Source organism: Piliocolobus tephrosceles, chromosome 6 (assembly GCF_002776525.5).
Source record: "Piliocolobus tephrosceles isolate RC106 chromosome 6, ASM277652v3, whole genome shotgun sequence".
Lineage (NCBI taxonomy): Eukaryota > Metazoa > Chordata > Mammalia > Primates > Cercopithecidae > Piliocolobus > Piliocolobus tephrosceles.
In genome coordinates this window covers 10,992,495-11,009,117 of record NC_045439.1, presented here as the reverse complement: position 1 = coordinate 11,009,117, position 16,623 = coordinate 10,992,495, and the positions used below count along the sequence as shown (strand labels likewise).

Here is a 16,623-nt window from a genome sequence, read left to right as displayed (position 1 = left end):
GTAGCTGGGACTACAGGCGCCCGCCACCACGCCTGGCTAATTTTTTGTGTTTTAGTAGAGACGGGATTTCACCGTATTAACCAGGATGGTCTCGATCTCCTGACCTCGTGATCCGCCTGCCTCGGCCTCCCAAAGTTCTAGGATTACAGGCGTGAGCCACGGCGCCCAGCCCAGGATGGTTTCTGAGGAGACATGGGGCCCTCCCATGGGAGGGATGACAAATGAAACTAAAAAATCTATCTGGGTGGATGCCCTTTGGAATGAGGGCTCTGGTCTTTTGGACTTGAAATGGAGGGAAAACATAATCATTCCTCCAAAGCTGGTATTGGAAACTTGCCATTTTTCGTAACACACACACACACAGAACGAGAGAGAGAAAGGAGAAAATTTAGGACCCATAGAATTAAGCCCTCTTTCACAGCAGGTTATCTGCTATCCTGAGAAAAAGAGAGGGCATCGTTTTTAAACCAGCCCAAGGCAATTCCCAGATGACACAGATCTAAGGGGTCATCTGACCTTCCCTTCTTTATGGAGAATGCCAGGGAGAGGCATAAAACTCTGGACCTCGGGGAAAACGTCCTGAGCCCAATGCAGTCTCCCCGGGTTCAGAGAGACCACAGGCTGGGGTCTGTTGTGCTGAAGCCCAATGCTGGAAGCCAAGGCTGCCCAGGGGTGTTTCTGCATGGAGATGTATGTGTAGTACCCGCACATGCTATGCTCACATACGCGTGCATCCCTCCCACGTCGCCGACCCCTTCATACGCACACACACAGCTTTCTCTGTCCACTTCCTCCTCCCCAGTAAAACTTCTGGAGTATGCACAAGTGACTGCCTCCTTGTTTCTCCCATGAGAGGAATTGGAGCTGCTCAGCAGGCAGAGACCGTGCAAAGCCAACTCTGCCCTCTGCCTGTCCCCCCAAGCGCTGGCCTGTCCGTGCTTTTCCAGTGGGAAGGTAGACAGACAGCGGGTACCTGCTCCCATCCCCTGAGACCTCATCCTGATGTTGCCAGCTCCCATCAGCGGTAGGAGTCAACAGACTTCCCCGCGGGAGTGGGCACAGGAGGAAAGCCCTACTGCCCCTGCTTTGGAATGTCGCCCTCCAGCTGGCTCACCAGCTGCCAGAGTGACAGCAGCCCGCAGCCTGCAAAGGAAAGGAAAGCAACTGAGGCCCAGAGAACATTCCATAGAGTGGAGCGTTGGGCCAGTCGTGCCTGGGTACAAGTCGCGCATTTACCACTCACCCCCTAGCTGGCTGCTCTGAGGCAGGCTGCTGACCCTCCGCACTCTGGTTTCTGCACCTGGTTTCTGATCATGACCCCATAGCACAGGCTTTTTGAAAGTGTCATGACCATATTGCAGGCCCTCGGGGTATGTCTCCTTCCCTCCCTTTCTCATCCGAACAGGAAGAGGGTCTGCAGGACTTTGTCCCTCATCTCCACAGAGGTGCTGGGGATGGGCTGGCCAGGTGTTCCTGGTTGCTGAGCTCAGAAGCAAGCGTTTCAGAAAGGAAGCCCAGGATCCTCGGGGGAAACCGAGGTCCCTCCTTGTGATTGCTGTCTCCCGGCTGGACGAGGTGGTTGGGTTGGGGATGGTGTTACCATGACAACTGGAGAGCAGGCACTGGGAGATGCTGAGTCCTGCTGACTCTTTTAAGGCCCTGAACATCCTGCTGAACCATTTGCTTTTAAACCCCGAGCCTGTGTTTTACTGTTCTTTTAGAAACAAATTCCTCCTTGTTCTTACTTTGAAAAACAGAAGGCGTTTCTCTCATACACAGAAGCTAAGAGAGAAATGACAGCTGGTTTTAAGTCCTCTTTGACTCTGGGCCTCTGCTGAAGGAGCCTGCAGGCACTGGCATTTGGGTGATGAGGGCCACCTGTGGGGTGCCCGCACCCACTTTCCCTTTCAAAGCCTCAATTGTCTGCTAGAAAACAAAGGGCTGGCCTGGAAAGGCTCAGAGATCCTCATTTTCCAAGATTTGCACCCAGGAGCTTCTCAAGCTCAAGAAGAAATGAAAGCAAATATGCATTGCCTGGGCTGAATCCAAACACAAAGAAAGTGTTCAAAAGCTTAGCCCTGGGTGCTCACGGCCAGGACAAAGACGGGAGGGGCTGTTCCTGCACAAAAACTCTGGCAAGCAGGGCAGACCTATTTGTCGGTTCCCAAGTCTTGCAGGAAGAATGTCTACAATGCCTTTGGGTAGACCTGGAGGACTCAGGGACCCCTGAGACGAGGTGGCAGGCCATGGTGGCAGGTCCCTCTCACACTGCAAGGATGATGCCTTCAAGTTCCGCATAAGGAGCATACGGCCAAGGCATGGAGGGTCAGGACGAACCCTGGTTTCTTCCTCCAACTGTAGCAGAGACAGCTAAGTCCCACTCCAAGCCACCCTACCCTTCATTCTTACTAGAAGGCCCCCATCTTTTTGGGTGCATGTTCCCAGACTCCTTGCAGATGTGGGGAAAACATGTGACACCACCCTGGCCAACGAGATGAGAACCGAAGTGGCTGGCGGAGCTTCTGGGAAAACTCCTCATGAGGAGGGCAGATTCATCTAACTCACTCCCCTCCTTCCTGCCTGGAACCCAGATGAAAAATTGGAGGTACAGCAAGCATCCTGGGCCATGAAGTGACTGTGATAGAAAGGAAAGAGAGTTGCAAAGCCTTGGCTCTGACATCCACAAGCTGAGGAGATGATGCCAGCAACCACCTATCTCTAGACTTCTCAGGAGGAGAGAAAAGTAAAGTCTCTCATTGGTTTAAGCCAAAGTTGGTCGGGGGAGGAGGGATTCTGTTACTTGTGGCTGAATCTAGGAATTTCTCTTCCAGATGTGAGCCCACCCGCACCCTCCTAGGATACCTAATATTTCAAGGAGCACTAGACGTTCCAGGACTGACTTCCCTCCTTATCATTAGGTGCAGGGAGGTGGCAAGGAACTGGCCCAAGGTCACACAGCCCATCAGCAGCGGAGTTCCAACTAAACCCTGCCTAGTGCTGAGCAATGTTACCCTGTCATCCAGAGGGTGCAGAGACTGACCCCCACTCCTGGAACTAACTCCCTGAGCTCACTGGCCAAACAAGAACTGCTGAGGGCTCAGAGTCCTAACCTGTAAAATGGGTACAAAGTTGGAACAAGACAGTCTATGGAAGCCGTCCACCTCTGAAAGCCTAAAAAATCCAGGTATCCTCCTTCAACAGAGAACTTAGCATTTCCTAATCCATTTTGCCTCCCCTAAAAGTCCTACCTGGCAGTTCATCCCATTGTCTGCTTTCTGGGGCTAGTTTGTCTCACCCAAGTACTAGATGAAGGAAAAGTGATTTTTGATTGGGAACATCCTAATTTTAACATACATTCAAAAAAAAAAAAGAAAAAAGGAAAGGAGGCCAGAATTGAGAGCTTTCCCAGAGGGCTGGTACAGGTGTACGGATGTCAAACAGGTTTTGCTGACATGCGAATATGATTGATTGGCAGCTCTTGGAGTGGTTTTGAGGACTGTGACGTCCATTGTGCTGGAGAGTAGGGAGTGGGAAAGATTGGTAATCAACTATTGATGTCTGTCTTGGAAGCAGCAAGGGCTGTAGTTGCCCACACCTCCCTCCAATGCTGATCTAGACTGGTGACAATCAGATTGGGGGTGAGAATTGGCTGAGTCCCCATGAGAGAGGGAATTAGGGCAGGATCCCACTGGGCTCTGGACACAGAGGCTCCCTGGCGATCACTGCAGACACCAGTGAAAAATACTCTGATTACAGAATCCAAAGGAAGCCTCTGGCATCTCAGGCTGACAGCCACAGGCACAGCCTCCCTGGGGGGTCCTTCAGCTCCCCTCCTCTGGGGAGAAATCCTAGTCAGGGGGCAGGAAAGGGCAAGAGATTATCCTTGAGCATGGACACGTTGGTCACTGGGATGTACATGCCAACCCAGACAATCCCCAGTGGGGAAAAATGGGCTTCTCAGTTTGGCATTTCCAACCACATATTTTTACCAGGAAGACAGACTAATAATTGGGCTAGTAATGGAAATGACAATCAACATCCACTGCCTTCGCCTTGGGCCTCACCTTGAAGCCTCCAGGAGCCTCCCAAGCTGTGTTGTTCTGAGACTTAGCACAGCCCAACATCCTTCTGACCTCCTGAGGCCGAGTCAGTCTATTTTCCCCTCCTTCTGCCATGCCCAGGTCCTCTCCCTGCCCGGCCCAGCTGCCCTGGCCACCTTGACCCATTTCCTCTGCCCAGTATGGTTCATAGTCATGATGGTGGCCTCCAAGAGGCAGCAAGACACTCTCATGCCCTGTCCTGAGCTCTCCCACTGTCTCCCCCGTGTGACTCTTCCAGTTTCTGTGAAGTGGGCCTGCCCCCTCTGGAGAGGCAGATAGGCAAAGTCAAGGACAATGACCGCAATCCAGATGGGCATCTTCAATGGCACAAACCCTTTTCTTCATCTGCAAGCGCCCTGAGGGCAGGGACTGGGCTTTGCTCACTCCAAATCTCCCGGCACAAAGCCTGACACAGGCTGGAGAATGCTTGTTGCATTGGATTAAGATGCAAAGAGGCACAGGGCACGTCTGCCCACCAACCAGAAGAGAGAAAGCTGCAGACCCTGGACAGTATCCAAATGGCTAGTGGGAAGGCAGGGCCAGTGAGCACCTGGGTTTTTTTTTTTTTTTGTGGGAGGGCCACAGCTGGCAGGCTCCTGGCCTCCCCTGAGCCCAGTTGACACAAATTTCCGCAATGTCCCTCTTCCCATTTCTCTTTTCTTCTCTCCCGCGGGGACTCCTGCACTAAGCAATCCTCAAGCTGCTGTCTTCTCCCAACCATCTCCCGGGTTCCCAAACTTTCAGACGGCATGTTTTTTCAGGAAGAATACTGTATTGGGAGCAAAACCAACATAGAGTTGGCCACTTTTTATTTTGTCCAATGAGGGCTCCCAAAACACAATAGAAACCATCAAAGAAGATAGAGCCACCTTTACCCATTCCTCATTTCCTAAAGGCCATTGAGCACCCTTGAAGCAGGAAGAACATAATCCTAGAATGAAGAGTCAGCATTTGGGTGAAATAAATCCTATAGAAAGAAAAACTCAAGGCGTTCCCTCGTTTGTTTCACTCGCCTGTGGTCAGTGAAAGCTGGCCACTTGTGCTTGTCCTTGGAGGAAAGTTGGGAATCAGGAAGGTACAGCCTGCCATTCCCATTCTCTTCTTCTCTCTCACTATCCTTCCCTCCCTCCCTCCCTCCTTTTCTCTCTCTTCTCTCTCTCTCTCTGTCTCTTTTGCTCTCTCTCTCTCTTTCTCCTCTCATCCTCAAATTGTGGTAAAATAAACATAACATAAAATTTAGCATCTTAACCACTTTTAAGCACACAGTTCAGTGCATCAAGCGCGACATCACCTCTTGCCTTTGACTCCCTCTGGCCTACTTCCCTGTCTGCCCTCTCCAGCCAGACCAGCATAAAGTGCAGGTCCCCAAAGCTTATGCAAAGCCCCCCAGCCTCCCAGTCAGGCCTGGCTCCAGTCTAATGGAAGAGTTAAGATCCCCTCTTTACTCCCTAACTGTGGGCAGCCCCAGCCTCCCATCCCCTGCAAAGCAGGGCAGGATGATGCCACCGGTCCCAGTTTGCCAGCAGTAAAATCCATTAGGGAACCCCCAGTTAGCACAAACTGCCCACCTTCAGGCCTTTTTCTGCCCTCTGCCTGTCATTCTCTGTGGCCCCCAGGCTGCAGAGGGTCCCCAGCTTCCTTCCCCTGAAGCTGCCCGGAGACAAGCATCTTTGAACCCCTGGTCCCTGCAGGGAACTCCAGCCACCTGCCCGAGGCAAACGGGGCCTGAGAGATGGAATTGGGTCAGGTCATCTATGACCCATTTCCTCTGGAAGGGAGTTGGGTGTCAGGAAACACATTTGCCTTGGGGTTTTTAATGTAATTCAACAAACCACAGCCGAAGCTCTTATCCTGTGCTGGGCATTGGGGGTGTGGAGTTCCATCATTCATGACTGAGGACCTCATTGTGAGACATTAGAGGGGCTCATCTTCCAGGTGAGCACGTGAAGATAACGATAGATGGCCCAGGGGAATGTGCTGCTGGTGGCGACTCATCTCAGAGCTGAGGGCCAGTCCCTCAGGGAAACATATGGATGCTCCACTCTGGCCATGTCCCAGGCAAGCTGATGGGCAGAGTTCTGCCTGCTTGCCCAGGGAACTCCATTCCCAGAGGCTACAGAGACTACAAACTGGTAGAAGCAGCCTCAAGCCCCCCTCCAGCCTGGGCTTTGGGGTCCTCATTGCTCCATATTGTGGGTTTGGACCCACTTCAGCATGAGCAAGGGTCTTTATATCTTTAAGCCTCAGTGTTCCACCTCAAACATGGGGGTAAAATAGTGTCAGACCCTGGGGGCAGGTGTCTGTGGGGGAATTACACAAAGCGAGGCTGCAAAGTGCCACCCAAGGGGGTCACGCATCCACGAGCACCAAAGGGAGCACATTGTCTCCCTTGTCAGTGTTCCCTCTGTCCTGCCACCACTGAGCACCTCCCAGGGTCCTGGCTTTATGTGCTGTCAGTACCTGTCCATCCCACTCACTCCCAGCTCTTCTTTTTAAACACCCTCTGGGTGCTGCATGTGCCTTGCCACAGACAGAAAATGGGTTAAGAAAAGGGTGGGGCGGACAGGTAAGCAGGGATAACCAATTCATCAACCGACCCACGGGTGGTTCTCTCTCCCTCCTCCCCTGCCCTCCTCTCTCTCTCTCTCTGACACACACACACACGCACACACACACCCTGTGTTGGGCCATGACAGTACCAATTCTTCTCAACTCTAAGACCCCTTTCATTTTGGAGACAGGTGAACAAGACACACACACACATACACACACGTGCCACAGCACCACCTTTTCAAGCAGCACCTGAAAGCTCTGCATGGCTGTTAAAGAGGCTAGAAACTAAAGCCATAAGAACAATCACCTGGCTCTCCTTCAAGCAAAGGAGATTGCATTTGCGCTTGGAAGCACCAGTAACTGGGCTGTTACATCATATTACAAGTATATTTATAAGAAAGTACTGAAAATATCAATTCTTTTTTAAAAAACAGTTATGCAGACAAGCAGACTTGATGGCATCATTATCAAAATTTAAAAAATATAGGTAGATATCCCCACCCCCGACCACATGTTCCAGCTTCTCCTTCCCCAATATGTGGTATATGTGACAGGCTGCACATATGCCCGGTGGCTGTTTTTTTCCTGTAGTTGCCGACACGCAGGGGTCACCCCACAGTGAGCAGGGCACTGCCTGAGGGCCGTGGCGGCCAGGTGGGCTCTGGCCTTGCTGCCTCTCACTGTGTGGCCATGGATCAGTTTCTTCCCCGTTCCGGGCCTCAGCTTTCTCACCTGTGACATGGGAGAGTAGGAACCTGGCAAGCCCCCGCACCACAGCTCTGACTTCCAGGACTGGATATCTGTGCACGGCTGCCTGGGCTTGCTCAGCCCCTGATTTTCCAGTAAGATGGTCGCCTGCAGAGAACGGCCCTATGGCTTGGTTTCCAGATATCTGGAGAAAAGTGTGCTTTCTCTTCTTCCATGAACTCACATACTTCTCCAGATATTTGGATACCAAGCCATAGGGTTGTAGAATCTACTTTTTGAACTTTTCATCCCCTGTAGTTGCCTTCTGCATGTACTGGTCCTGTAGAAATAAATTAAACTGAAGCAACTTGAGGGAAGGAACTTGATGGAAGGATGGAGCGTCCACAGGGCTTGTTTTCCAGAGAAAAGTATTGTTTGGAGGAGCAGAATTATAAGCCTATAGCTTATCATAAAGCTGTTAAAAAAAAAAAAAAAATGGCCAGGCATGGTAGCTCATGCCTGTAATCCCAGCACTTTGGGAGGCTGAGGCGGGCGGATCACCTGAGGTCAGGAGTTCGAGACCAGCCTGGCCAACATGGTGAAACCCCGTCTCTACTAAAAATACAAAAATTAGCTGGGTGTGGTGGCAGGTACCTGTAATCCCAGCTATTCAGGAGGCTAAGGCAGGAGAATCACTTGAACCTGGGAAGTGGAGGTTGCAGTGAGCCGAGATCGCATCACTGCACTCCCACCTGGGCAAAAAGAGCGAAACTCCATCTCAAAATAATAATAATAACAATAATAATAATAATAACTCAGAGCCAGGCTTGTGGATGGAAATATACTGCCCAAGTCACGTTCTGCTTAAAGCTGTAACAAATACAGGCGAGTTAAAAGAAAAACAAAAGTATGCTTTCTGAGTCAGCCCCGAGGGCTCTCCTTGGCAGCACAGGTTTCCTGCCTGTGAATATCCTTGTTGCCGAGGGCCGGGGCTCCCAAGGGCAGAGCTCACGGTGAAAGGCCAAGGGTCAGTGTGTGTGAGACAGCAGTGGTGCTGGGCGTCAGGCCCTCTTAGGGCCTCAGTTTCTTCTCTACTTAAAGGGCCTTTCTGGGTCTATAATACCTTATGATTCCAAAGCCAGACAGAAGGTCCAAGGAAATCCCCTTTGAAGCTCCTATTTGTAGTTGAACAGACAAAATCCATTTGTAAAGAGTGGGCATTAAGTATTTTTTTTAAGGGGAAAATTTAGTGTTGATTTAGGACAAACATGATCCAGTTGCTAAGCACTTAGGAACCATCCCAGAGTTCCCTGGCAAGGAAGGGATGAGTTTCTGGCCTCGGGAACTCACATGGAGTCACCGCAGCCCCAGCCCAGGTGGTGCCTGGAGCCCGGCTCGCCTACACCTGGCTGGAGAGGGCCTGCTTTTGGGTGGCCCGGGCCCTAGTCCCAAAGGAGAATGCCTGTGAGACCTTCTTGGCCCTGTGGACCTGCTGTCTCCAGAGTCCTTTCTGGGAAGGGGAAGGAGAGCCCTTGAGACAGGCCGAACTCCAAAGCAGATTCTCTCACCTCTGTCCTGGACCCTCAATCCCTGGCCCCTGGCATGGCAGACGCTTCTCTTGTGTCCTGCAGCTTGAGCTCTCGATGATGAAAACTCAGTCCAAGAGCGACAGAGGAAATGCATCTTTCCTGGGCACTGCTAGTGGGTGCTGCTCACGGAGTGTGCCTCACCATTCTGCATGGAAATCTTAAAAATAAAGCCCGTCTTCTTCCCTTTCTCCCTGAATGAAACACACAGCGCAGGATCTCACCATTTCACGGGGACTCGGTGTCCTCACCAGGGACAGCCCTCATAGGACTGTGTAATCAGAAGCCGCTGAGAGCTGGGGTTAGGGCTCCCGCACGCGATGCCTCCATGCGGCTGTACTTTCTTAGTTGGGGGATCTGCTCTCTGCAGCTCTTCTTTTTCTCTCTTGATATCACTCTGTCAGTTGTCACTGCTATCACTGTACCTGCCTCTGGTCATTGCCATTTCTACTTCTCGTACGTAGCAGCTACTCTCTGTGGTTGTTAAAACTAGACAAGCATACTTGTTCTCATTATGCAGAAAGCCAGAGTCGCTGGGCGCCGAGTGAGGGTCTGTGCCGCTCTTCTGCGTTGCAGCTCAGAGGCCTTTCATTACATCCGAGTTCTGGGATTGGCTTTGGAGAAGAGGTTGCCATGAAAGTGACAGGTTATTGTTCTTGCTTTCTAGAGATGACTGCAGACCAAGTCAACAATACCACAAAATCCCATTGGAGGGAGACATTGCTAGGAATTTTCCCAACTCCACATAGACCTCATATATGAAACTATACATACTGAGCATTTACATACAGATCATATAAAAATTCTTGACATTGTTCCCTAGTCACATGTAGTACACATTTGGTATAAATAGACTAAGACAACACTGTATAAAAAGTAAGTCTGTTCTGGGAATGCTGACACAGCACTGATACGGATGCAGCTCTGCAGTCTTTGGCCTGCCCCTGTTTCCAGTTTCCCTGGCGGGCATCCTCAGGAGGGGCCCTGGGACTGCTGGAGGTTGGAGAACAAAGTCACCTGTGTGCCCCAGTGGGTTAGGTGGGTGGCGGGCCATTGTAGCGCAGCATGAGCGTGAAGGAGCGGGCGAAGTTGTTGGCCAGGGTGCAGCTGCGGTCCTCTTCCCTGATGGGGAGCAGGAACAGCAGGAGGAGGAACAGCAGCAGAAGCAGCTGCAGTGGGAGCGCCACACAGCACACCCTCCGGAAGAGGGAGCCCAGTCCTCGCCACCGCCGAGTCTGCAGAACCAACACAGCACAGGTGAGTGGGCTGGGAGACTCTGGGGGTGGGGGGCAGGTTCAGGGGGTGAGGAGGATGCCAGGAGCGGTGGTGGCACTGAACTGACTGTATGACAGTACATGTCTCTGTGTTCTCATCAGTGAAATGGGGCTAATGTAAGTTTTGCCAGAAACAAAGTTTTCTGCAGTTTTCCCAAAGCATTCAAGGCATGAAAGGAAGAACAGAAAATAGTTGCAAGCTCTGCCATTGTGACATACATCTTTGCCTGGTGTAGCAGAGGACTGGCTGTGAATCCTAAGGTTACCTGACTTCTCTGAACCTCAAGTTTCTCATCTACAGATAGAGGCAATAATGGTACCTACATGACAGAGTTGTCATGAGGATCCAATGAGGCAGAGCCTGGCACATAGTAGGTATGTACCAGCTGCTGTCATTATTAGTACGCATCCTTAATATTGTCACCATCTAAATCATCGTCATCACCATCATCACCACCATCAAGTTCACCATCATCACTTTCTTCCTCCTGTCTTTCTTCCCTTTTTCCTCTTTCTCCTCCCCCTCTTCCTTTTTTCTTTTTTTGAGGTGAAGTCTCACTCTGTCACCCAGGCTGGAGTTCAGTGGCGTGATCTCAGCTCACTGCAACCTCCACCTCCCAGGTTCAAGCAGTTCTCTCCCTGAGCCTCCCAGGTAGCTGGGATTACCTGCCACTACGCCCAGCTATTTTTTTTTTTTTTTTGTATTTTTAGTAGAGATGGGGTTTCACAATGTTGGCCATGCTGGTCTTGAATGCTGACCTCATGATCCACCCTCCTCAGCCTCTCAAAGTGCTGGGATTATAAGTGTGAGCCACCGTGCCCAGCCCCTGTCTTCGTTTTCCTTCCTATCCCCTTCCCTCTTCTCCCCTTCTTCCTCTTTCTCCTTTTATTTCATAATCAATTTCATCACCATCACCATTGCCATCAGTATCACATGAAGGTGAGTCTCACAAGTCCAAATGCCTAATGGACTTCTCTGCTACAATATCCCTGAGAGTGGTCAAGAAAACACTTTCTAAATTCTGGAGGGACTGCCGGGGTTGTGGCTTCATGGATGTCTGACTGCCAAGGAGTGCAGGGAAAAAGCTGGTCACTCAGAAAAGTGAGGCCCTCATGGTCAAGATGCTGCAGAGTGCAGGATAAGCCCAGCTTTTAGGATCCTAGCAGACCAGGTCCCCACCCAGACTCTGTTACTCAACAGCTATGTGTCCTTGGGCAAATCAATATTGGATCCTCTGTTTCCTGCTCTGCAAAATGGGGATCAAACACCTACCCCTATTTGCTGGGCTGTGGTGAGGGCTCAAAGCAAAGGTATATTTATACCTCAATTGATAAATGTACCAGTTGTTACTATTAGTACTATTAGTAATTATTTATAATAATAGTGCTAGCACTATTAGTAACTGTTAGTAACATTCATTACTATTAATATTAGTAATCATAGCACTAGTACTATTATCATAGAATATATGTGCTGGCTCCCTGAAGAACCAAGGTTCACCCTCCAGGACACCAAAAGCCACAGTCCTGTGATGATGATAGTGATCGTGACCATGGTGATGGAGGTGAGGGCAATGATGGCAGTGATGCTTGATGATGGTGGTGATGGTGATAATGATCATGACGCTAATGGTGGTAGGGGTGGGGGTGGGGTGGTGACAGTAAGGTGGTGATGATGGTGATAATGACCATGGTAATGGTGATAATGGTGATGATTGTGGTGATGGTGATGGGGATGGTGGTGACTGTGATGGTGATTGTAAGCGTGAGTGATAGTGATGATGATAGTGATGGTGATGATGGTGATGGTGATGATGACAGTGATGGTGGCGGTGGTCATGATGGTGAGGGTGATGGTGGTAAGGATGATGGTGATGGTGGTGGCGATGGTGATAGTGATGATGATAGAGGTAGAGATGGTGGTGGTGGTGACAGTGAGGATAATGGCGGTAAGGATGATGGTGATAGTGATGATGATGGAGGTAGAGATGGTGGTGGTGGTGACGGTGAGGGTAATGGTGGTAAGGATGACAGTGATGGTGATGGTGATGATGAGGGAGGTAGAGATGGTGGTGGTGGTGATGGTGAGGGTAATGGTGGTGAGAATGATGGTGTTGGTGATGGTGGCGGTGATGGTGATAGTGATGATGATGGAGATACAGATGGTGGTGGTGGTAATGGTGAGGGTAATGGTGATAAGATTGATGGTGTTGGTGATGGTGATGGTGATAGTAATGATGATGATGGAGGCAGAGATGGTGGTGGTGGTGATGGTGATGGTAATGGTGGTAAGGATGATGTTGAGGGTGATGGTGGTGGTGATGGTGATAGTTGTGATGGTGATAGAAGTGAAGATGGTGGTGGTGGTGAAGGTGAGGGCAATGGTGTTAAGGATGACGGCAATGGTGGTGGTGATGGTGGTAGTGGTGGTAGTGACGGTGAGGGTGATGGTGATGAAGAAGCACTGTTAAACACAAATGTTCCTGGGAGGTTCTAACCTGGGCAGTTCTGTCTCTCTACCTCTCCTCTCTGAGTCAACTCATGTATTCCCCTGCTCCAAGTATCTCCTCCAGATGATAACACTTAACCCTGTGCCTCCAGCCTCAAATGTGTTCACTCACCAAAGTCCTTAAACACTGATTTTATAAAACAGGCTGCTTATAACAATGAATAAGTACTCTTGGCTGCATGTATTTCAGCAGTGACTTTGGGAGCGGAGGGTAGGGGGTGACACATTGTTTAAGCAGCTGAATGAGTGTGAGTTCACAGAGAAGGTGGCTCTTCCCACAACTGCTGGGCTGGGTGGAGCCAAATCTCTGACACATGTGACCCACCCAGGGAGAGAGAAAAGAGGTAAGACAACGAGCTGCAGGGCCACCCAGTCTGGGTTTTCACTGCAACTAACAGCCTGTAATTCAGGATCTCCCAAATGGAGGGTCTGCTTTCAAGTGTCCTTTTTTATTTGCCCCTCCATTCTCAGAGCTAACACTTTGCTTATTCAAGAGAGGGGATGTGCCTTGGCCATGATCCTCTGGGGAAAACATCTTTGAAGGTCCAAAAAGTGCTTACACATACAAGTGTTGACAAGGGGTGGTCTTCTCAAAGGATTCCTGCAGCCTGCCCAGTGCCTGTTTACTTAGAGCTCACATCCTCACTTAAAGGGTCTTGGATTCCAAAGTGCTCTTAAAAAAGGACACCTTTCAATATTTTTCTAAATGCTTAGAAACACACACACGCACACAAACACGCCCATGCAAACACAGACACACACACACACACAACCCTCTAAGAAGCCAACAAGAAAAATGACAATCTCGGCTCTTCCAAAGAGAGAAAGGGCTTCCTCAGGAAGTTATAAGCTCCCCATCTGATATGGTTTGGCTGTGTCCCCACCCAAATCTCATCTTCAATTATAGTTCCCATAATTCCCATGTGTTATGGGAAGGACCCAGTAGGAGATAATTGAATCATGGGGGCAGTTTCCCCCATACTGTTCTCATGGTGGTGAATAAGTCTCACAAGATCTGATGGTTTTATGAGGGATTTCCCCTTTCACTTGGCTCCCATTCTCTCTTGTCTGCTGCCATGTAAGACGTGCCTTTCTTCTGTCGTAATTGTGAGGCCTCCCCAGCCACGTGGAACTGTGAGTTCATTAAACCTCCTTTTCTTTATGAATTACCCAGTCTCGGGTATGTCTTTATCAACAGCATGAAAACGGACTCATACACCATCCCTGAGGGTAGGGAAGCAGGGTTCGATGAGCCCATGGGGGTGGGGAGGGAGTAGAGGAGTTAACATACTCAACAGAGGCTCTGACCAAGAGTCCGCCAAGGTCTTACATGAGACTCCAGATTTCTGAGGATCGCAGGCTAGAGTTCATCTCAGTCCATGAGGCCTAATCTCCTACCATTGGTGAAATGGGATGTGGGGAAAATAAAAGGTTTGGAGTCTTGGGTTCTAACCCTGACTCTACCACTTTCTAGCTGTGTGATCTAGGGCATGTTGCTTAGCCTCTCAGAGCCTCAGTTTCTTCTCTGTTGGGAGACAGTGACATTTGCCTACCAATGTAGGAAGGATAAATGAAGCAATGCATGCTATGCATAAAATGCACAGTAGGCACGCAATAAAGGCTCACTTCCTTTCTCCTCTGGCTGATGGGTGTGGGGCAGAGAGGTAGCTTCTGCAAGTCCCACAAGCTTCCCCAGGGATGCAGGGATTAGGCACCATTATCACCTTCGGTCCCATCAGGGAAGAAAGCACTGCCCTCCTTAAATGCCATCTCTCAGCTCCTTAAAGACCCTCACGTCTTATTGCCACAGGGCCTTTGCACGGGCTGTCCCTTGTGTCTGGAATGCTCATTGCCCTTCTTTCTCCACTCCACCTGGTTAGTGCTGACTGACCATTCTAATCTCACCCTGAGTCACTTCCTCCAGGAGACCTTCCCTGGCCTTACACATCCTCAGGGCACCCTTTCCGCTGGATCACTGATTAAGATCTGTGCTGCCCTTAACTCGTCGGAGGCAGGGTCCACATTAGTCTTGTACATTACTGTATCCTCAGCAGTGCTCAGTAAATATTTGCTGAATGAATGAAACCATGAATATAAGGCTCCTTCCTTCCCTGCACCTCTGGCCATCCGCTTCTCCCTCAATACATCGGAGGCCACCCCGGAGACACGGGCACCTGCTATCTGCGAGCTGTTCTCACTGTGCCCATGGTTCACCAGGATGTCTGGGCTCCGCTTGTTAGTGAACTCACTAAACACACCCCCAAAGGTCCTGAGCTCTGCTCTTCACCTCACTCAGGGGCCTCCTGGGCACCTTGAGCATCTCTGTGAGGCCAACTTTCCTATGCCCATTTTACAGAGGAAGAAACTGAGTCTGGGAGAGTATCCAGTCCAAGGTCACACAGATAGGCTCAGCTCTCCAGTGTCAGTCAAGAGCCCAGGCTCTTCCTACTATCCCATGTGGCATTTCTCACAAGAAACAACAAATAAAATAACAACAAAAGTATCTGGGGCCTCTGTTGTTCAACCTGGATCTGTGGAGGGTGGGTGTGCTCTGACCTGGGGTCTAGAGAGAGCAAGTCACATCCCATCACCACTGAGGTTAAGGGTCTTACCCAGGACCTGTCCAGGTCTCAGTACCCACCACAAAGATGCTTCCAGGCTGGCACCAAGTGCGGGACGGTGGAGGAGGCCCACTGAGTCAGCTGCAGGACCCCCAAGGAAGCATCTAGTGGGCAGTTGAGGTTTTAGGACTGAGGCTAGAAGGACAGACCTGCATTAGAGATGAAGCAAGAGCTCACACAGCCTGAAGACAGTGCATAACCACAGGTGTGGAAGGAGGTACCAGGGAGTCACCTACGAGACGGTGCAGAAAGCCACAGGTGTGGGAGGAGATGCCAAGAAGAGAATGACCCAAGAGATAGTACATAAACCAGAGGCCTGGAAGGAGGTGCCAGGGAGAGCCACCCACCAGATGGTGCATGAACCACAGGCATGGAAGGAGGTGCCAGGGAGAGTGACCCAGGAGAGGGACAAGTCCTGGAGAACCTGAGGATACCACCCAAGAAGAAAGAGGTATTGTATTTCTAGTGCCTCTACCCAGCCCCTACAGGTCACTTATCCATTACAAAAGCAATGGTAGGAACTTCACAGGGAGAAGCCTCCCTAAGGGTGACCACTCTTTTTTTTTTTTTTTTTTTTTGTTTTCCTTTCTTTTTTCTTTATTTTTTTTTTATTATACTTTAAGTTCTAGGGTACATGTGCACAATGTGCACGTTTGTTACATATATATACTTGTGCCATGTTGGTGTGCTGCACCCATCAGCTCGTCATTTACATCAGGTATAACTCCCAATGCCATCCCTCCCACTCTTAACTGATGATCAGAGTGAACACAGCCCATACTGACGCCATGCGTCTCCTGATAAGAGGCACAAGTAAACCACAGCACCGCTCTGTGACATGCCTGCCAGGAACCTGTCACCAAATCCAATCACAAGGAAACAGCAGGGAAACCCAAACCGCGGGATATTCCACAAACTGTCCGGCCTGTACTCAAAAAGGTCAAGGTCAAGAAGAATTAGGAAAAAGGAGGATCTGGGCCAGATTGGAGGAAAACAGAGATGTGACAATAAATGCAATGTGTGATCTTGGATTGGATCTTGGACTGAGAAAAAAAAATCTACCAGTAAGACTATAAGTGGTACGTCCAGACAATGGAATATAATTCAGTGGTCAAAAGAAATGAGCTATTGGACAGGCACAGTGGCTCATGCCTGTAATCCCAGCACTTTGAGAGGCCGAGGCAGGCGGATCACTTGAGGTCAGGAGTTTGAGACCAGCCTGACCAATATGGTGAAACCATATCTCTACTAAAAATACAAAAAAAAAAAAAAAAAAAAAAAAAAAAAAAAAAC

The 16,623-nt window shown here is 49.9% G+C and overlaps 1 protein-coding gene and 1 pseudogene across 6 annotated transcripts in view; both read right to left on the bottom strand.

Moving 5' to 3' along the window:
- The window catches only part of SYNE3 (spectrin repeat containing nuclear envelope family member 3), a 119,062-nt gene that overhangs the window by 13,526 nt on the left and 88,913 nt on the right, over window positions 1-16,623 (bottom strand). Inside the window, exon 18 of one of the 5 annotated variants that reach the window (XM_023205565.1) lies at window positions 9,944-10,161. The exons of 2 other annotated variants lie outside the window; for them this stretch is intronic. In XM_023205565.1, coding sequence (XP_023061333.1) covers window positions 9,961-10,161 — 201 coding nt within the window. In that variant the 3' untranslated portion in view covers window positions 9,944-9,960. Of the gene's footprint in view, window positions 1-9,628; window positions 10,162-16,623 lie in introns of those variants that run through there. 2 more of the 5 variants (XM_023205563.1, XM_023205564.1) reach the window with 2 other exon arrangements.
- Window positions 51-7,924, bottom strand: LOC111538265 (annotated as a pseudogene). The gene has a single exon (XR_002730280.3). The product of XR_002730280.3 is annotated as a putative uncharacterized protein encoded by LINC00341 (transcript).